This window comes from Euprymna scolopes, chromosome 17 (assembly GCF_053919585.1).
Source record: "Euprymna scolopes isolate OS-2025 chromosome 17, ASM5391958v1, whole genome shotgun sequence".
NCBI classification, from domain to species: domain Eukaryota; kingdom Metazoa; phylum Mollusca; class Cephalopoda; order Sepiida; family Sepiolidae; genus Euprymna; species Euprymna scolopes.
This window is the reverse complement of record NC_136498.1, coordinates 11,681,019-11,704,465: the sequence shown is the minus strand read 5'-3', so window position 1 is coordinate 11,704,465 and position 23,447 is coordinate 11,681,019. Positions and strand designations below refer to the sequence as shown.

General features: G+C 31.7%; 1 protein-coding gene across 1 annotated transcript in view; it reads right to left on the bottom strand.

Moving 5' to 3' along the window:
• LOC145296662 (uncharacterized) overlaps positions 1–23,447 on the bottom strand; it is a 66,154-nt gene that overhangs the window by 17,648 nt on the left and 25,059 nt on the right. The window contains exon 2 of the mRNA XM_080142601.1: positions 17,170–17,247. Within this exon, the coding sequence (XP_079998727.1) occupies positions 17,170–17,247 (78 nt within the window). The remainder of the gene's footprint in view (positions 1–17,169; positions 17,248–23,447) is intronic.

Sequence of the window (23,447 nt, the reverse complement as noted above, 5' to 3'; positions counted from 1 at the left end):
ATCTCCAGATTATATTAAATCTGTTTTTAAATAAGAAGTGATTTGCTGGAATTTTATTATTTTCCTTGCTAGTGTCACGTAAAATATTTCCCTATAAAATTCCACCCTTTTTATCTATAAAAAGAGAAAATCTATTTTTAAGTTTATTTATTTCGATTTTCGATATTTATCGGGTGGATTTTTGTGCAAACATATCTAAGAACACTGCCAGACATTAGCTTTGTGTGAAATTCGCAAAAGATAGGTTCAGTTGAGAAAGAAACTCACACACAAACTGACTTTTATATAATAGTAGAGATAGAGACTAACAAGGGGAAAACGAAAAGAAAAAACAACTTGAATGCAAAACTATATATAAAAAAAAGGAAGTATAAACAAGGTAGAGAAAAGGTAAAATATTACAGGGTGACCCAAAAAAAACGGCCTCAACTCTAATTAGGCTCCGTTTCTTAGTGTTTTGTCCGAATGAAATGAAACTTTGGTCATAACTAGTTTATTATATTCAAAACATCACATCAAAACACTAGGGTCTTTGGCCCTTTTTCTCCGTTCTACAGCATATGTTCTAGATGGACTCCATTTCGCTCCGTGCATTTCTTGAGGCGCAGCATGAAGTTGTCCATGACGTTCTTACAGACCGAATTGGTAATGGCTATCATTTCCTCCCTGATGGCTTCCTTGAGTTTTGTGATGGTTTTGGGTTTCCCTGCGTAAACTCTGTCCTTAGGATAGCCCCAAAGAAAAAAATCTGGGGGGTTTAGGTCCGGGTTATGAGGTGCCCACTCAAAATCAGTCTTGATACAGATAACTCGGCCTCCGAAGTTCTCTTTCATCCAATCTCAGGACAGGTTTGAGGTGTGAGAACTTGCTCTGTCTTGTTGGAATCAGAACTTGCTCATGAGCGACGGATAGATGGTCTGGAGCTCACTCTTGAAGGTTTTGAAGACCTCCACATACCGCTCCTTGGTGACTGTCACTGTGCTGGTCCGATGATGCCTCTGGCCGTGATTGCAGCCCACACCGTGCACTTAGGAGAGTGCAGGGGTTTGGTGGCATCTTCATTGGGTCTGGAGGACCTCCAGAAGACATTTGTCTTGAAGTTCGCCTTTCCATAAAGATGGAAGTGGGCTTCATCTGAGGTCCAAAGGCGGTTAAGGAAACTTGGTGTCTACTCGATCTTCTCGAGCATCTTGACTACCATAGCCCTCCTCTGCTTCTTGTCTGAGGCGGTAAGGGTCTGCAGCGTCTGTATTCTGTATGGATAAGCCCTGATATCGTTCACCAGCACTCTCCTGCAAGTCTCACGGGACATACCGAGGGACTGACTTCGCTTACGCACAGAGCGTTTCGGACTCTGTTGGAGAGACTCTCTCACTCTTTCGACCAGCTCGGCTTTTCGCTTCCTTGGACGTCCCGAGTGGCTTGGACGGTTCTCTCTAGCAGCGTTGGGGTTCTCCATGGTCCCATACTTCTCGAAGTGGTCCACCCAGTTCCGAGTTCTGCTTTTGGATGGAGCCTTTTCACATTTGAAATGACACATGAAACTGTCCTGGGTTTTCTTAAATGATCCTGTCTTGTAGTAAAATTTAACACAGTTTATTCTTTGTCCCAGCTCCCACTGGGGTCTTGGTGTACCCATGGTCGTTGATTCTGCCATGTCCTGTAAAATAAGGTGAATAAACAATGGAGATATCACATAAAGTGTACATGGGGCCCGTTTTTTTGGTCACCCTGTATATGGGAGCGAGAGGAGATGGAACAGTCCCCATTGACGTGTCTACTGACGTGTCTATTAAAATAGATCCAAGCAAAAAGGGCGAGAGAAAAGGCCAATATACGTGAATGTAAACCCATGAAAAAGAAAATATAAACACGTAAGAGAGGGGAGTAGCATTATATGGGAGAAGGAGGAGAGAGAACAGTTCTTATTGGCTGAAATAAACATTGAAGATTGTAATTAAATAAAATAAATATTATCTACCGTCCATGTGCGCAACTAAACTTATTCAAGGAGGCGACAAGACTCGCCCGGAGTCAGGTCTTAGTTGCTGTTTCAGTTAATATGACGTGAAGCCATAATTGGCAGTGAAGGTGCATCTAGAAAATGTATTTTATAACTGTTAAAATCTGTTTACTTCCAGTAAATAATTTACAGTCCCAAAAGCTTTTGATCACAGTATAGAATGTAGGATTTACGGCCCAAAATGTTTTTGATCACAGCGTAGAATGTAGTATTAACTATTCCTTTTTACACTCGCTCGTGCATTCACCAGAGAGCTTTCCAGGCACAATTACTCCCGTTTTCGCGATGGTAGATGGCGCTGCAAACGGTAAATATAAAAAGAGGACGCCTAAGAAAAATGGACCCATTATTTGTGAGATTACAGTGTAGTATCAGTTTTGATGATACACTTAAGTTAATTTGTACTTAGTCAATGAAGGGGGGACCTTTCTATACAAAATCAATTTTATTTTTGTCTGCTTCCAAAATGCCCCTTTTGTGGAGCTGCTTTCCCCCTCTATATCACGAATGATATTGTGTCACTTTTGCTTTCATAGGGAAGCAAATAAATACCCATTATCTCTTTCACCTCACGTAATGTACTTATATGATTCGTGATATAAAACTTTCCATCTCAGCTTTCAAACGTATGCGCGCACACACGCACACACGCACATACACATCTCTACAATTTTTTCCAAACATTATTGTACTCATTGTCAACTATGTATGTACTTTTACAGACACGGATATGAAAGCGTAAAGGTTTATGACAAAGAAATGTATTTCCAAATATTATCGTTTCCATTTTATTTCTTTGTGTTGTAGCGGTGGAAGTTTACAATCTCTAGTCAGCAGTGTGCTAGCTTTGCATGCCGGCAGTAATCAAGAAAAACACAATGTTATAATCAACAAAAAAGTGTATTAGGAAGAGTATATTATAGAAGTACACGTCATGGTTCTGGGGGGGGGGCCATAACTGCCACGAATCACTTTCCAATAATGTATTAAATGTAATAATATTCATAATCTATAAGTAAGTCAATTATTTTAAAACTTTGTTGTATTGTAATTGTCAATGTGGGAAGTTGCAGAGATGAGATACGGAACCTAAGAGTTTCAAAATTTGCTGATTCCTGTTCCTAGTAATATTATTTTAGATGACAATCGCATCTTTAGGAAGTCCCAGCAACCACATTGATAATAGGTGTGAATATTTATATATAATAAAATATTTATATATAATAAAATATTTATATATAATAAAATAAAGTTGATTTTTCTCATTTAAATTTAGGCTTTATAGTTTTTTAAAGCAAGTGACCCTGCTCACGCTTTAGGTGGACATTTTATGTCTATTTTGTGGAAAATATACGCCCGTTTCTTTCACTTTTAGTAATTATTACATATTATACGATTTGCTTGATTCTTGTAAATTAGTCATACATAAAGGAATAAAGAGTACGTTTTATTTCTACGTAATAATGTATTTTATTATGACAAGGAACAGCAGACTAAATATAATTGTATACGTTCGATGCGAAGTATAGAATTAATAGGGATTAATAAGGATTAGTATTCAATGCAAAAAATGATCACAAATTTAATCATATTCAACCATTAGTTCAGCACAAAGTATTTATTTGACGTCAATGGGCTATAACTTTTACCCGTTTTAAACGAACTAAAATCTTATCTTTACAACTAATTATAGATATTTAACGAATTATGTGAAAAAAAAAACATCAAAACATAAAATTATTTGCTGATTGTTAATGTAACATACATCTTTTTGGAAAGCAAAAATCTCTTGGGATTTTAATCAGAAACAATTTCTGATTTATCTATAAATTTTACTTTAAAACACTCCCTAGTTGTTAGAATGTAATCTTTTAAATTCGTTTAAATTTCTATCGTGAGTAAAGTAGCCATCTCCTTCTTTAAAAAGAAGTCCGTTGATAGTAATGATTATAAAATAAGAATAATTCTGTTAATAGTAATGATTATCAAATAAAAATCATTCTGTTAATAGTAATGATTATCAAATAAAAATCATTCTGTTAATAGTAATGATTACCAAATAAAAATAATTCTGTTAATAGTAATGGTTATCAAATAAAAATAATTATGTTAATAGTAATGATTACCAAATAAAAATTATTCTGTTAATAGTAATGATTGTTAAATAAAAATCATTCTGTTAATAGTAATGATAATCAAATAAACATAATTCTGTTAATAGTAATGATTATCAAATAAAATAATTCTGTTAATAGTAATGATTATCACACAAAATTATTATGTTAATAGTAATGATTACCAAATAAAAATCATTCTGTTAATAGTAATGATTACCAAATAAAAATCATTCTGTTAATAGTAATGATAATCAAATAAAAATAATTCTGTTAATAGTAATGATTATCACACAAAAATAATTATGTTAATAGTAATGATTACCAAATAAAAATCATTCTGTTAATAGTAATGATTGTTAAATAAAAATAATTCTGTTAATAGTAATAATCACCAAATAAAAATCATTCTGTTAATAGTAATGATTACCAAATAAAAATCATCTGTTAATAGTAATGATTACCAAATAAAAATCATTCTGTTAATAGTAATGATAATCAAATATAAATTATTCTGTTAATAGTAATGATTATCACACAAAAATAATTATGTTAATAGTAATGATTACCAAATAAAAATCATTCTGTTAATAGTAATGATTGTTAAATAAAAATAATTCTGTTAATAGTAATAATCACCAAATAAAAATCATCTGTTAATAGTAATGATTACCAAATAAAAATTATTCTGTTAATAGTAATGATAATCAAATAAAAATAATTCTGTTAATAGTAATGATTATCACACAAAAATAATTATGTTAATAGTAATGATTACCAAATAAAAATCATTCTGTTAATAGTAATGATTGTTAAATAAAAATAATTATGTTAATAGTAATAATCACCAAATAAAAATCATTCTGTTAATAGTAATGATTACCAAATAAAAATAATTCTGTTAATAGTAATGATAATCAAATAAAAATAATTCTGTTAATAGTAATGATTATCACACAAAAATAATTATGTTAATAGTAATGATTACCAAATAAAATCATTCTGTTAATAGTAATGGTTGTTAAATAAAATAATTCTGTTAATAGTAATAATCACCAAATAAAAATCATTCTGTTAATACTAATGATTATAAAATAAAAATCATTCTGTTAATACTAATGATTATCAAATAAAAATCATTCTGTTAATATTAATGATTATCAAATAAAAATAATTCTGTTAATATTAATGATTATCAAATAAATCAATTCTGTTAATAGTAATGATTATCAAATTAAAATAATTGTGTTTATAGTAATGATTACCAAATAAACAATTTGTTAATAGTAATGAATACAAAATAAAAATAATTCCGTTAATAGTAATGATTATAAAATAAAAATTATTCTCTTAATAGTAATTATTATCAAATAAAAATTTTTCTGTTAATAGTAATGGTTACCAAAGAAAACAATTTGTTAGTAGAAATGATTACCAAATAAAAATCATGTTGTTAATAGTAATGATTACCAAATAAAAATCATTCTGTTAATAGTAATGATTACACAATAAAAATAATTCTGTTAATAGTAATGATTACACAATAAAAACAATTCTGTTAATAGTAATGATTATCAACTAAAAATCATTATGTTAATAGTAAGGATTATCAAATAAAATAATTATGTTAATAGTAATGATTGTATAATAAAACAATTTGTTAATAGTAATGATTATCAAATAACATAATTCTGTTAATAGTAATGATTATAAAATAAAAACAATTCTGTTAATAGTAATAATTATCAAATAAAAATCATTACGTTAATAGTAATGATTATCAAATAAAAATAATTCTGTTAATATTAATTATTATCAAATAAAAATTATTCTCTTAATAGTAAATATTATCAAATAAAACAATTTTGTTAATAGTAAGGATTACTAAATAAAAATAATTCTGTTAATAGTAATGAATACCAAAGAAAAATAATTCTGTTAATAGTAATGATTATAAAATAAAAATAAGTCTCTTTATAGTAATGATTACCAAATAAAAATCATTCTGTTATTAGTAATGATTACCAAATAAAAATCGTTCTGTTAATAATAATGATTACCAAATAAAAATAATTCTGTTTATAGTAAAGATTATCAAATAAAACAATTTGTTAATAGTAATGATTACCAAATAAAAATAATTCTGTTAATAGTAATGATTATAAAATAAAACAATTTGTAAATAGTAATGATTACAAAATAAAAATGATTCTGTTAATATTAATGATTATCAAATAAAAATAATTCTGTTATTAGTAATGATTACCAAATAAAAATCATTCTGTTAATAGTAATGATTAACAAAAAAAATTATTCTGTAAATAGAAATTATTATCAAATAAAAATAATTCTGTAAATAGTAATTGTTACCAAATAAAAATCATTCTGTTAATATTAATGATTATCCAATAAAAATAATTCTGTGAATAGTAATGATTATCAAATAAAAATCATTCTGTTAAAAGTAATGATTACCAAATAAAAATTATTCTGTTAATTATTATGATTACCAAATAAAAAATATTCTGTTAATTATTATGATTACCAAATACAAATCATTCTGTTAATAGTAATGGTTACCAAATAAAAATCATTCTGTTAATAGTAATGATTACCAAATTAAAATAATTCTGTAACTAGTAATTATTATCAAATAAAAACAATTCTGTTAATAGTAATGATTACCAACTAAAAATCATTATGTTAATAGTAATGATTATCAAATAAAAATAATTATGTTAATAGTAATGATTATCAAATAAAACAATTTGTTAATAGTAATGATTATCAAATAAAATAATTCTGTTAATAGTAATGATTATCAAATAAAATAATTCTGTTAATAGTAAAGATTATCAAATAAAATAATTCTGTTAATAGTAAAGATTATCAAATAAAATAATTCTGTTAATAGTAATGATTATCAAATAAAATAATTCTGTTAATAGTAAAGATTATCAAATAAAATAATTCTGTTAATAGTAATGATTATCAAATAAAATAATTCTGTTAATAGTAAAGATTATCAAATAAAACAATTCTGTTAATAGTAATGATTATCAAATAAAATAATTCTGTTAATAGTAAAGATTATCAAATAAAATAATTCTGTTAATAGTAATGATTATCAAATAAAAATCATTACGTTAATAGTAATGATTATCAAATAAAAATAATTCTGTTAATATTAAAGATTATCAAATAAAACAATTCTGTTAATAGTAATGATTACCAAATAAAAATAATTCTGTTAATATTAATGATTATCAGATTAAACAATTCTTTTAATAGTAATGATTATCAAATTAAAATCATTCTGTTAATAGTAATGATTATCAAATAAAACAATTATGTTAATAGTAATGATTACCAAATAAAAATAATTCTGTTAATATTAATGATTATCAGATTAAACAATTCTTTTAATAGTAATGATTATCAAATTAAAATCATTCTGTTAATAGTAATGATTATCAAATAAAAATCATTCTTTTAATAGTAATGATTATCAAATAAAAATCAATCTGTTAATAGTAATGATTATCAAATAAAAATCATTCTTTTTAAAGTAATGATTACCAAATAAAAATCATTCTGTTTATCGTAATAATTACCAAATAAAATCATTCTGTTAATATTAATGATTATCAAATAAAAATCTATTCTGTTAATATTAATGATTATCAAATAAAACAATTCTGTTAATATTAATGATTATCAAATAAAAATAATTCTGTTAATAGTAATGATTATCAAATAAAAATAATTCTGTTAATTGTAACGATTATCATATAAAAATCATTCTGTTTATAGTAATGGTTACAAAATAAAACAATTCTGTTTATGGTAATGATTATCAAATAGAAATAATTCTGTTATCCATCCCCAAACATTTTCATCAATTCTGTCATCTATCCCCAAACATTTTCAATCAGGTTAAAATCCGGTAAGCATCCAGAATGTCTCAAGAGATGGACTCCATTTCCTTGTAGAAAGCTGAAGGTCCTTCTTGCAGTGTGGATTGTAGCATTATCCTGTTGGAATAACCATCCATCCCACACAAATGCTTTATGTAGCATGCTAACATAACCAGCTGCTGTCTGACGACCCTACACGACATGTAGCTCCATCGTTCCTCTGTAAGAAAACGCACCTTATCAATATCGCTGGAAGCTTTCAGGACCATATAAATTGATTTTTTTGCTCATCAAAAAACATGACTTTCTTCCACTTCTCAACGTCCCAGGTTTGGTATTCACGACCAAATCTTAAGCGGTCCACTTTGTGACGTGGAAGCAATCGAGGCGTTTGTTTAGACTTTTTATTTACCGTGCCTTTTTGTTGTAAGTGTCGTTTGATGGTTATTGGACTGCAATTAGCATCTGTAACCGCCTTAATTTGACTAGAAGGAAGTCCTGCCATTCATAACAACCCGTCTGATTTTCCTACTCAATGCAGGAGACATTTCGGGGGGGGGCTACCAAAGATTTTGTTTTTCTATAATTCTCAGTATTCTTTAGAAAGTGGCAAATAACAGTTTTATTGCGATTTACCTTAGCCGCTATCGCTCGCTGTGACAAACCTTGCTTATGGAATCCTTCAGTTAGTTAATGCTTTAGGCATGGTAGCACCTTTACACAGTGATTGCTAATCTCTAACTTAAATAAAAACATTAGAATTACAATATATCTAACAATTTATACCCTTGGTCTTATAATTTTGATCATGTGTAAAAAGCCTAATTTAATAAAAATGCAAATTTTTAAATAGCATTTTTGGAATGTACCTTTTTGTTTCCACAACCTTTTAGATTGTAGTATTATAAACCTTCGAAAGAGTTTAAAATCTATTCTAAAAAATGGTTTCTTTTTTTTTTTTTAAATTAAGTGGTCTTAAATTTTTGATCAGCAGTGTATGTGCTGTACAGAAGCAGGCGCTCACAACAAATTGTGTGAAGTGTCATATTGATAAAACAGCTGAATGTATCCTCTGTATCAACTGTGTAGAAAGGTGCGAAAGTACAAAACCTTGTTAGCAGTTGTGAGAAGTTTACTCAAAATCAATTCAAGAGACATTATGATAATATTGTGAGAAATGTCCACTGAGATATATGCAAGGAAAGAGGGTTGGAACGCAATATGAAATGGTACAAATTGTTCCAGAAGGGATGGTGGAGAGTGATAATGTGGAATTATTGTGAGAATGAATATCTAATGTGATAATTTGATTGGAGCAAGGAGATCATATTAAATCTTGTTAGAAAAAAGTAACACAAGGCAATAATCATTGATACACGTTGATGTGAATGTAAATGAAAAAGGAAAGTACTAAGACTTGAAAAGGGAGATAAAAAAGTAGTGTAAATTGAAGGTAGATGTTGTACCCGTTGTGGTAGGAGTCCTTGGAAGTGTGACAAAAAGATTTGACAAGTGGACTGAGAAAATCAGGATTTATTGCAATGTTGGACTGTTTCAGAAACCTGTTGGGAACTGCCACAATTTTGTAGAAAGTACTGAAGGCCTGAGAAAAAAGATGCTGATAGCCTATGGTCATTTGTTATGATCTGCTTATCAGCATAAAAGCGGCAATAATAACAACCAGATAAAAAAATGTAACACCAGAAATACTACTACTAATACTACTACTACTACTAATACTAATAATAATAATAAGAAGAAGAAGAAGAAGAAGAAGAAGAAAAAGAAGAAGAAGAAGAAGATGAAGAAGAAGAGGAAAAAAAAAAGATTACTCGTCTTAAGATAGGTAAAATTAATCCCCGAACTTCTCCGGTTGAACTCCGGAGTCTATACGGATTTTTTAATGAAACCTTTTATGGAATCCACGAATGTAAACTTCGTCAGCAATGGACGGGTAAAAGTCTTAAATAATTCGCAATTGTATTCTTAGTATTGCCTGTACTGAGGATTGAACCTTCATCCCCAAGAAGAGTGTTACTTAGAACGGAATTTTTACTCAAGATTTTATCCGTTATACCAGGAATTAAGATTTCTACTCGGTGACTGTATGCGAGCATGCTACCTTTGTGTATTAAATAAAGTGTTCCGTTCGAAATACCGTGCAGATTTTCGAGTCACAAAGATAACATAAAATAATATCGGATGTTACATCAGCTGAAACCTTGTGAGAATAACATTCAATATGATGACAGTAATCCGAAAAATCAAAATAAGAGAAATTATCAATTCTATTTAAAAATTTTAGACACATAAAATTTCTTCTTTAGAATTTATTTCTCCTAATTAGTTTTGTCACTATTTCGACATCACTTATCGAACACAACAATCATTCAAGTAAACGGGTTAATAAGATTGCATGATTGTCAGCTGAGATGGGGGAAATTATGTACTTATAGATTTGATTACGTACGGAATCTTTGAATTTGAAGATGCCCAAGTTATAATCAATGGGGAAGAAGATTTTGCGAAGAAGTTTGCCTAGGGATATTCCGTAAAGCGCTACGGACTGTTCGTTGTAAATAGCAAGACGAGTTCTTACTGTGAATATCTCTCAAGAAGGAACCTAAGGTTGGAGCTCAGTCGACCATTTTCCAGGGAATAAACAATTGCTTTGTACAAACTTTAATATATTCACACGTCTTTAGCATGTGATTCTATGCCAGCAGGCGTCATTATATAAGGCACCTAAAACATAAATAATTATCAGATGTGATTTATCAACCAACTGTTTCCCTTCATCGTTTTTTTTTTGCAACACATGTATCGAATGATCAATACTGTACCCGACACAAACTATCGTTGCCACTTAGATAAAAACATATCCTAACACGCGTTCAATATGTTATATAAAAGTCAGGTGTTCCTGTGTGAGTATCTCCAGTTAAAATTTTAAAAAATACTAAACTACAAAACAAATTGTCACCAATGTTTCTGAATTTTTGATCGATGCAACTTCTGAATTTCTTAGGAGACGTAGTGTAGTGTATCATGTACGTACTTGGTAAAATTCAGTTATAAGTAGAGCTAGGACAACAGCATAATCTTTCCTTTGTTTTGACTTTCGAGTGTGTATCCGTTGATATTTTATACGCTTTTATATAGAGTGATGTGGTTCTCGGTTGATTTACTGTGGCTAACTGTGCCGGATATATACTCGAGAGTCAAAACAATGATAAGAATATTCCGTTGTCATAACCCTAGTTACATTCTCCAGTGTGTTGAAGAGTGATACTTAAAATAGAACTTCAACCTAGTCAAAGTTGACGGAACGAGAGCCTGCAATATTCGTGGATTAGATAAAGGGTTTGGTTCAAAATTCTGTGCAGATTCCCGAGTTCAACCGAGAAATTCCCGATTTCGACAAGGTGCACCTGAAGAAATTCAGAGGTTGCATTGCCCGAAAACAACACTCAAAATGAACACAAATAATCTAAATAAGATAAAACACCCACAAGTGAACCGACACCTTGCTGCCCAAATCCCTACATAGTACCCCAGTAGTTGTTGCCCCTGATAGTAGCCCCCTACACCAAAGTGGCAATTTGCCTTGTTTGGGGTGAAAATGTAATAATAAAAAAAAAAGTATATTTTTGACCGTCGTTGCCCTGTATCAATAATATCTTAAATTAAAAGGAATTATTCATTCTTTGGAAGTAAAGTGGGCTATGTTTCCTTAGGAGTTTCGAGATTTTCAGCCATTTCCAATATTACCTATTATATAAAAGAGAAATAGATGATTGGCATTAATATTATTATTATTTCCAATAGAGATAAATGAGATAAGATAGAGTGATGTGGAAAATAGGGAAGACGGGAAAAGAGAAAGATAGACAGATTGATAACCGTAATGAGATGTATTTTTTTTTTAAACAAAATGCGACAAATTGCAAGAATAGCTGGATTCATAGAGGAAGGGCCGGAGACAGTGATGACATTAGAACATGTAACAGGTTACTTGAACGATATCGGAGTTGCAACAGGTAGTGAGCATTGAAACTTTGACCAGGAGTGATTTATTGATGCAGGCGATGGTGTTTACATGAGATACAATGTAAGATACCACAAGACGAGGTCAAAGTTTCACCCATAGCGAATCCCCGAACAGGAACACTCTGATACAGGTGTAGTGGGCAAGGCCATATGGCCAAAGATGACAAACACTTGAAGCTTGCACCAAAAATTACGATTCTTCAAGTGAAATGAGATCAGTCATTTTGCTTCAGAATGTCTGGGAAATTGGTCGGACGAAAATACGTCACTGCTAATCTACACCCATGCAAGTAAAAAAAAAAGATGCACCCAGCTGCACTATTTGTGATGACGACATCAGGAGAGTGTGTGGTGAAGGTACTGGGAGAACATATCTCTTGCCAGTCGGCAAAATAATTCGCGTGGCAACATTCTATGATAGAAGATACTATACATACAATCGAAAGCTTAACCTGTTTTACCTGTTTAACATGTCGAATGAAAAGCGAAGCTTTAGTTTGTAGATGGATTTTTATATTAATTTTCCTATGAGGGGAATAGCCGCTAAAAGAAGGACGAATTGGAAAGGACAGAAAGTCGAGATATTGACAGTCGGGAAAGAGCATAGACTTTGAGAGTTGGTGTTGTGAATTACGATTCAACTGACAACTTTTTTCATTTAAGATGTTATTCGCACAACGTTTCGATCAATGTAATCTACGACCTCTTCAGGCGTATCTTGTCAAACTCGGTAATATTTCACGTGAACTCCGCAATCTGGACTGAATCTTTATTTAATCCACAAATGTAGTGTAAAACAACCACCTCTGGTGGTAGGATTTTGCGTTAACATCGGTTATAATAGAGTTAAATTAGAGCGTTTATTATACGAACCATCCCGGTTGCCTTCCCCATTCGATTTATTTGATCGATGATGCAGCTAAACCGAGGAGATGTGGCTTCAGTTGGCAGATTTGGGATTGATAATAATATTCAATAATAATATTGTTTTGAGGAGGAAACAATTGATTATGGGAAAATACTATGGAAGGTTGTTTTAGCAAAATTTGGGAAGAAGTATCTGACCTGGCGGTCAACTGCCAATTACAGCCAACATGGGAACAACTTCGATGGAAATTTATTTCGATACGCGAGTATACACGGGGTCAATCAGAAAAGAGTGGAATGTCAACCCCTGATTGCCTGGTTGGAATCTGGAAATCTTTAGTCCCCACCCACATCCTAAAAATATTAGCTTATGCACGAGCGTTTTTTTTTTTTTTGCTGTTGTTAAATGGGGGTTGAAGAGAGTTGAGTGCAGTTGAAGCCAGTTCCCAAAACCCTTCTGACTGCGTCTAAATTACGCCGACTTCAAGATGTCTCTCGCTCGCAAGCTGAATAACATTTCCCCCCACATATTCTATTTTGCGTATACAAAGCAGAGAATAGTTTGTGTGCGAACAAACCCGCTGCTGATGAGATTACTGTAAAAAAGGCTTCATTTCCATCCCCTTGCATTCACATCTGCCGACTGCTTGCGATACATAGAAAAAAAGGAGAAAAGTCAGATTTACGTAATTGTGGCGACGTTTACGATATATGAAAATTGAATCTGGAATTATGGATGACCGTTCTGCAGATGATACGACACCTGTTGAACTGTGACTCTGAAGCGATATTGTTGCAACTGCCTATACAATGAATTTGTACTTTGTAATTATATAGTTTCTGTTAATATAATTTTTATAAAAAATAAAACCAATCACTTGAGTTTTTTACTTATTTCTTCTGCAAAGGAGTTTGCATTGCTACCAGACCGGACGTTCAACTTGAGTTATTGTTCAGGAACCATCTATCAGGAGAGAAGTGTCTACCTCGATGCCGCAGAGAGAGAGAGAGAGAGATAGAGAGAGAGAGAGACAGACAGACAGACAGACAGACAGAGACAGAGACTGAGCTGCGGCCCGCGGATCAATAACAAAAGAAAAAAAACATGACGTGGGCCGCCCTGTCCTCCTGGATTAACAGACTTTTCTTATTAAAGCGGAATAACCAAAAAACCTCGTCCAACCCCCTCTTCGTGTAGACGATCAGAGAGTTGTTCTGGATAACCAAAATAACTGTTTAACATTTTCGGCATTCCTTGATCGGAAAAGATTAAGAACTCATATACCGAGCTAACATCGGCTAATAGTGGTTGGAATATAATCTTGTCGGATTATAGTAGCTTATATTTCGAGTATCGCCAGTATCGAAAGTTGAACACTTAACCTCCAGAAGACTGTATTTTGAACTACTTATTTCTGGAGAAGGTCGCGCGTTATATCGACTGACGCGTTGTAAAAATAATACCCAAGTTGAGAAAAGTAGTCTGGATAATTCAAATCAAATTATCTATTTTGCATCTCAAAAAAAAAAGTTGTATATAATATCAGGAGACATATGATAACGTATGTACGTCGTGTAATTTTAACAGTTCTATGAAAGCCGTTCCAGACAAGACATGAAACTGCTTGCTGTATGAGATTGAAAGGAACAAAAGATGATAAAGTTAACAAACAGGGAGATGAAGATAAAATAACTTAAAAACAAGGTTGTCTTTTAACTTATGGCGATAAGTAACGACGATTATAGTGGCGTGATTGTATTCTGAAATTGGGTCAACAGTAATGCAGAAAGATAGCAAATAGTTCAACTTTCGTAATCCAAAGTTTCATTAACAAGTCATTAACAAATCATTAATAAATCAGGGTTGCACTAACATACGTCAACTTTCATTTCCAAAACGAAAGTTCCTATAAGTCATGAGACGATATATAATTGCCAGAAAATAAACTTCAGCAAGGGAAATAACTCAAGTTTTACATTGAAGAATATAAGATGTGTCTTCTTTACAACTTACATTTCTTTTCTTTTTCTGTATAAACTCTGTTATGCGAGGGTTGTTCCGAATGTAATGTCTATTTTTTACTCCAAAAATTGAAGAAGTTAAGAAGATGGGAGTGATGCTATTTCAAACGAGAGATCTCTTGTGCATCAGAATTTAAATTTCTACATAATCCCCAGTATTTTCTTTCTTGATGTTACTCATACTTAAAAATCGACGAACGCATCTCCTATTTTTTTAACATCAACTGCATCAGCTTTGTAAACGTTCAATAGGCGCCGGGATCGAGATCGTGATCGTGTTCAGAATCGTGACTGGTTTAATTTGTTCTGCTTCTGACGCACATCCACGATAGGAGTTGCTGTCTTAGAGTCTAACATGGCAATATCTGCAACAGAGATGAAATTTTCAGGTCATCAAGACCCTGAAATTTGCAATTCCATCTGATATATACGGGCAGAATAAAAAAAATAGGAAGTATTACTTTTGGAATTCGCCTCGTAATTCGTTTTTCACTAATGTCTCACTTGGAAAATACCTCAAAGTATACTTGAGTATATGTCGTCAGCTTAATCCTTTCTCAGAATGAATGAGTTTTGGTAGTTTTGATCATTCCAAGTCATAATACCAAAATATCAAAGCCATATAGACGCTTGCAAGAACCGCAACTTTTAAACTTTCCAAGTATGCGGTCAAATAGATATACAATCTATTTTTTTAGCTGGAATAATAATGTAATAATAATATAATTACATAAAAATACCTATTCGTGTTCTACATAGCTTAGAATCTAAAATAAGAGAGATGCCCTTAAACGACAGCGGTGATTCGGCCAATATCTTAGGCGAAGCGATGCATAGAAGGAACGCCATATATTTTTGAGATTCGACTTTGAAGAGATCAGGTCGCTACCTTGTTTGCTCATCCTTGTCAGCCAGCAGACATTTCTTTAGCCGCTAACAGTGCCAATGAGATCAGAAGCAAAAACCTTAATATATTTTTTTAGATTAGTCAAGATTTCAGTAGAAAGTTAGTATAGATTTGTTTTTAATATTAATATATTCAATATTTCCCCCAACCAACTTATATATTTTGCTGCCACATTTTCTCATTCCACGTGATTTTGTGTCGCGTGTATCTGGTGTTGCTGTCATATCATGCTTCTGTTTTTTTCTACCATGTCTTCTTCCCATACTGTTGTGGTGGCACCCACTCATTTACATATGTGGATAATATTACACATAAATAGCAAGACTCGGTTAGTCTGAGTGTGTGTTAACCAGAAGCCACCGAAGGCCAAGTCGAGAGCAGATATGGTCTCCAGCCAAGACTCTCTTACTTGACAACCATTATGTAAATATACTGTAAATATACTTTTCCCAATACACTTCTTATTGATCTACCTTTGTTTTGTTGAGTCTTCATTTGTATTGCCTTATACGTTATTTGGTTCAACCTGTAAACATAACAGTTGGCGACAAAGATGAACGTCAAACATAACACATACAAAGGATATTTAACCACTTTCATTAAATGTCCATTATAAGTCTGAAATATACACCACCACCAGCGTTCAATCACCTGGATTTCAAACAGGCAAAAAAGTAAGTTCTTCAAATGCCAAAGAGTGAAGGAATGAGTTACGACTCTTTAGAGACGTTGCCAGAATTTCTCAACTCTGTTATTACTTTCATGGCCAGCTCTAATCTATGCCCCCCTATAACAGGAAGAACAAAACTTGTCGTACTACAACTATTGGCAATATTTTCCTTCTCTCTCTCTTTACATATAAATAAAAGAAACTTCCAAGAGAAAAGTTTTATTTTTAAAGCTGTCCATCTGTGGAATACCATAGCTGACTACAACATGCTCGTTTTCAAGTTCAATGTAAATAAATTATTGATAAATAATATACCTGACACTTTCTCACCTGACACGTATTGAAATCTTAATCTGGAGTGTGACGTGACTTGTTGCCGTTGATATATAGAAACAGTATGTAAAAATACTCTTAAGTAGCTGAAACTTTTAACTTGATAGGATTGAATATCTGGTGTTGTTGAAGTAACAAAACTGGGTAAGTGTTTATTTTTCATTAATTTCGTAAAAATAAAAAAAACGAAAACAAATATTAATGCATATTACTTATTTAAATTCGTTTAATGTGCAAGAAATGAAACGGCAAACCAAATACTTCACCTTTTGGACAGTCTCGCTTTGACTTGCATGGCTTCCTATTGCCTATTGGATAGAAAGGACAACCCTTGTATACAGTACCTGGAGGAAAAGAAGAAAATGCTTTTATAATTCGCTTCGCATATCTATATCTATATATCTACAGGGTGTCTCAATAAATGACTATAAAGCCAACATTTATTATAAGAAAGAAAAGTTTCATTCATCAAAATACTGTGAACAAATATAGAAACAAGCTACTTATCAGAAGTGTTCAAATTATTGGCCATTGTGCCCCATGAACAGCTGACAACGCTCACTGATTGACTCGAAAACGTATGTTGACACATCTTCTTTCAATGGTTGTTTTCAACTCATTCATTGTAGCTCGTTTTGTGGTGTAAATCCTGTGTTTCGCACGCCCCTCCACTCTCCGCCCCCGCCCAAGAGAAAAATTCATACGGTGGGGTAAAATCTGGTGAGCGTGGACAGTATTCGATACTTCCTCTTCGTCCTAACTATCTGTTTCGCAGGTGACTATCACGATATACTCTTACGTCATGATGCTAGTGAGAAGTGCTCCATCCTGCTGGAAGTGACATTCTTTATTCCTAAACATCTCTTGGGAACGTGCTTTAGCGTATTCATGTAGCAAGTTCAGATAATTTAAAGAGTGTATACATTTTATTGGGACACCATGTATATCCATCTATCTATCTATCTATCTATCTATCTATCTATCTATCTGTCTATCTATCTAATCATCTATGTCTATCTATTTCTTTCTCTCTCTCTCTCTCTCTCTCTCTCTCTCTCTCTCTCTATATATATATATATATATATATATATATATATATATATATATATATATATATATATATATATACAAAGTGCCTTAAATAAATTCCAGACATTTTTCGTATGGGCACTTTTATTGTAAACACATGAAATTCTAGTCATAATTCCCTTCGGCTTCGTTACACTTATAGTACTGTCACACTTCTGGAAAGCCCCATGGAAGTCCCCTTGTGTGAATGAATCAATGACCCTCGTTACAGCATATTTCATATTCTCAATTGCCTTATAACGACAGCCTCTAAAGTTTTTCTTAAGGTAAAGGAATAACCAACAATCATATGTTTAGCAGTGGTGACTACCCCAGCAGAAGGTCAAAGGTCAAGGTCATAGCCTTAAATATAAAGGTCTTAACATTTTACCTTGACTTGTAATGTGAACGATCCCTAGGTCAAAGACCATCAATATGCCAAGTTTGTCATGATCGGTTTAGTGGTTTGGGTTGTAGGAGAGTACATATACATAGGCTATGACGTTGACCTTTGATCTTGTGCTGGGGTAGTCACCACCGCTAAACATATAATTGTATGGATTCGTCTCTACATAAACTAGATATTTCTGCCGTCTAGCAGAGAGCACATACGTAGTTTAACCGCTCTCAGTGAACATCAGAACTCTTTCCCCTTGATATTGTGACCTCTTAAACAGGATCACAAAAGAGCTTAACATTGAAAAATAATATGCTGCATCCCTAGGTGAGGGATCATAATCATGCCATGTTTTGTCATGATCTGTCCCGTGGTTTGGGCTGTAAGAGTGTTGTACATGCAGACACGCACGCACGCACAGAGACACACACGAACGCTACTACTTATATATATATATATATATATATATATATATATATATATATATATATATATATATATATATATATATAAGTAAATTCTTGGTACAGCAAAATGGAAGGATAAATTTCAGAGGAAACATAATTTAATTTAAATACCAAAAAAAAAAAAAAAAACGGGCAGGTGAAATTATTAAAATTTCCTTAAGTCCTTATCGTCTGACCCTCTAAGAGGAAACGTCATCAAGTTATCAAATTTACCAAATTTTCATTACTAATGATTACTATATTGTCCAATTTCTAATGTACACTCTTTAACCCTTATCCTTCAGTGGCCTCTTGGCCTTGATAATGTGGTGATGCCTATGTAAAAAAAAAAATGATGAATTAAAAACTAAGAAGGGAATTTGGTTTCAGTTGGAAGACCAGTGAGAAAAAAAAATCTCACTGTTCAGGTGGTTTTAAATCAATAAATATCTCCAACTGATGTTTCAAAATCTTTTGTCTACAAAACATATGATTGTATGGATTCGTCTCTCTCTGTTTTTTTTTTTTTTGTTTTTCTCACTGGTCTTCCAACTGAAACCAAATTCCCTTCTTTCCTCATTCGTTTCTTAGTTTTTAATTTATCATTCTGACGTTTCCTCTTAGAGGGTCAGACGATAAGGCCTTAAGGAAATTTTAATAATTTCACCTGCCCGTTTTTTTTTTGTTTTTTTTTGGTATTTAAATATATATATATATATATATATATATAAGATAATATTGATATTATTAGGCTATATATATATATATATATATATATATATATATATATATATATATATATATATATATATATATATATATATAATATAAAGCTGAACGTCTGTGTGTGTCTGGTCACGAATAGGCTCCTATATGGTTGACTATTATAAAAGACTGATGACATATAATGATAGAAGATGAATCGAGACACAGGAATGGGTACGCTTGATCTGGCATAATGATGATTCATTAAAATTGTGGGGTCTGCGTACGCACCTGGCCAACAAAGTATGGAAATAGATACATTGAGAGCATTGCCAAGGCTGCTGCAAGGAAGTTTGGCTCCCTCTACCGTGCTAGAAAACTACTTACGCCTGCCAGTATCCTATACCTCTATAAGGCAACCATTCGCCCATGTATGGAGTACTGTTGTCACATCTGGGCTGGTGCATCTGCTGCTTGTCTCTCGCTCCTGGACAGGGTTCAAAAAAGAGTCGCCAACCTGATAGGTCCTGAACTGTCATCTAGGCTTCAACCTCTGTCCCATCGACGAGATGTTGCATCCCTCTGCCTGTTCTATAAATACTTTAATGGTGAATGCTCTGACGAACTGCAAACACTTGTACCTCCCCGACGTAACTACCCCCGACAAACCCGACAAGCTACTAAGTCTCATCCCTTTACAGTGGAGATCCCTAGGTGCAAGAAAGCCTTTTACTCCAATAGTTTCTTCCCCAGAACTGCGGGTCTTTGGAACTCCCTTCCGGGATTCTGCTTTCCCAACTGCAATGATATGCAGAAGTTCAAGTGTAATGTTAACAAACATCTTTCTACTCTTCTCCCTTCATAATGACCCCGCTAATTAATTCCCTAATAGTAGCCCCCTACTTCAAAGTGGCACTGTGCCTTGTTTTGGGTGAAAATTGAATAATAAAAAAACAAAAAACAAAAAAAACGTTTGCAAGTGTTTTTGATATAGATGTACATAATAATACTTTGATAAGTATGTTTTAATTTAAATAGGGATGGTATAAAAAATTGTGCGGTTTGCGTTCGTGCCTAGCCTCCATAAAATGGAAATAGGCACAAAATTTAATAAAGACTTTTCATATCTATCTGCGTAAGTATACTTTGATAATTATGTTTCAGTTTGAAGAAATATGGTATAATAAAATTATGGCGTGTTCGTTCGCACCTGACCTCCATAGAATGGAAATGTCACAAAGTTTAACAAGGTTTTTTAATATAGATCCACAGAATATTGTGATAAGTGTTTCAGTGTAAACAGGTATGGTATAATAAATGATGGGGTTTATCTAGTTTTGATACCCCCAAATTCGAATCTATCTCTTTACAACCCTTCCTTTTCATAACCTATCATACTTTCATAAATCAGAGTCCATTTTCCGTAGGCTGTTTTTGAACCCAGTCAGCGACGGGTACTTTTGCTAGTATATACATACATACATATATATATATATATATATATATATATATATATATATATATATATTCAGTAAGATGATTGATAATTTATAATTAAAATTAAAAATTAAAAATCGGTTTCATAAGAAAGAACACAACAAAGCCAATAAATTGTACGATCATTTCGGAAACGATGTTTTTATTGAGATAGACATTAAGTCAGGTACAGTAATTTTAACATATAGTTTTTTGAAACAAAGTCTCCTCACTAGCAAAAATATTGGATGTTTTTTTTAAAGGCACTAAATATAAACCTAGCATTTTTTTTAAGTAAGGCAGATGTATCTGGAAAATATTTAAATATAAAGGGAAATAGTTACTTTTTGATGATAGGCAAAGTAAGATAAATTGAGAATAAAAATTAGAATAAAATTATAAATTGGAATTAGGTTTAAATGTAATGTTATAATAAAATATTTTTAAGACAATTTAACAAATATATATATATATATATATATATATATATATATATATATATATATATATATATATATATTTACCTTATAATGGTTCGCCTTTTAAGATTCGTTTGGGTGTTAGATGTAGCTTATGAATGTTTTAAATGTTGAATTTTCCAAGTGGACGCACATGGAATAGTTTTATCGGCTAGAATTCGTTAATTACGCCAAATTTCAAATTTAAAAATATATTAAATAAACAAAGGGAGATAATCGTATTTGCCTAGGAAAATGATCAAAGTAAAATAATCCGTGTTTATGCTGCCTTATGAAAGAATCTTATTCGTAGTAATTAAATAAAAGTAATAATAATATTATAATAGCAATTATAATGATTATTTATGGAACTTAATAAAAACAGTAACATGTAAAAGTTAAACTTAAATAGATATTTAAATAAGATAGAAAATAATGGTAAAAATATCAGATAAACTAATAATAATAATGATCCAAATTTTATTAATAAAGTTATTAATTTATAAATTATAAATTTTAAATTTTAAGATAGATTATTAATAAGAAAATTTTAATGGTTAAGGTGGTTGTTATTTGTTAAATTTAAACCAACGTTTATTAATGCATTCAGAGAAAATTTCATCGTTTTTATTTATGAGAATGGTTTTATTTTTTTAACATTATAATTTAAAATCTTAAGAGCTTCATATCTACAAAGTGCACAGAATCTGTCCCCCGCCTTATATGCTTTATATGATCGTATTATTTCCCATTTCAAATTGAAGGGAGTATTTTTTATCATTGAGTCGCCCAATATGTTTAGATAGAGTAGTTTGGTTTACCAGGGATGGATTTTTAAAAGAGTGCTTGTAGGTTGAAATCCTATGTTTAATAAGTCCAGATGTGTAACCGAATTAGATTGCGTTTTATTTAATGTAATTGTTGTCAGGTATATTAGGAGTGGCGTTGGTATGTAATGGGTTTGTTTGTATTTGATTGGCAGATTGGTTAAATGGGGTGCAGTTATTGGAGCTATGGTTGCCATTAACATCATTTATATTTGGGGGTTGTGACACTGTGCAGCTATAAATCACATTTTTATTTTGCAGGTACTTTGTAGGGGGCATTTATTTTTTATTCTACAATTACAACCTGTTATAGTTTCTATATTTATATTTTGTATCTTACTAATTTTTTATTGTTAGAACTCATTATTTTTTATGAGGTTTGGCATAGTTGAGTAAGACATTTTGATCGTGTTCTTATTAAGTATTTTATGTTATCTATGGAGGGGCTTTAAAGTTTTTTTCCAATATTTTAAAGAATTCCCTGGCTATATTTGTTGCAAGATTTTTAGAATAAGGGGGGGGTGAACCATAGGATCTCCCTATGTCTTTTTTTTACGCTTACGGACTTGAGTTTTTTGTTTATTTGCGTTAGTGGCTAATACTTAAGGTTTAATTTTGTTTTGTATTGTATATTGATTATTTTTTGCCATTCGTATGCTGGATGACATGGCCATATTGTAGGTTATTATGTTTTTATTAGGTTTATTATAGTTTTCAATGCAGTTTTTGTTTTTATCATTTTCATTTAGGTATTTTATTTGCGACTTGTATTCTGAGTTATTAAGGGCCTCGGTGTAATATTTTTCGTTTTAGTTAAATATAGATTTGTTAGAAGATAGCCTAGAAATTCTTTAACAGACATTGGGAACTATTAATTTCAATATTGATTAGGGTGGTTTGATTCATTATGGATATATAGAACATATTGGTTTGATTAATGATAGGGTTCAAAAGTAGAGTTTTCAAGATTTAAAGTTACATCAAAGAAACTAACTATTTTTTTATTCGGGTCCATAATTTTTAAATAATTTATGCAAGGATTTAATTGCTTATTCGTAATTCTTATTTGTGGAGTTTGTTACGAAAAGTACATAATCTCTATATAGGCCCCCTTCTAATTTGAATTGCTCATGGAGTATACAATGAATTTCATCTAAAAGGAAAAGG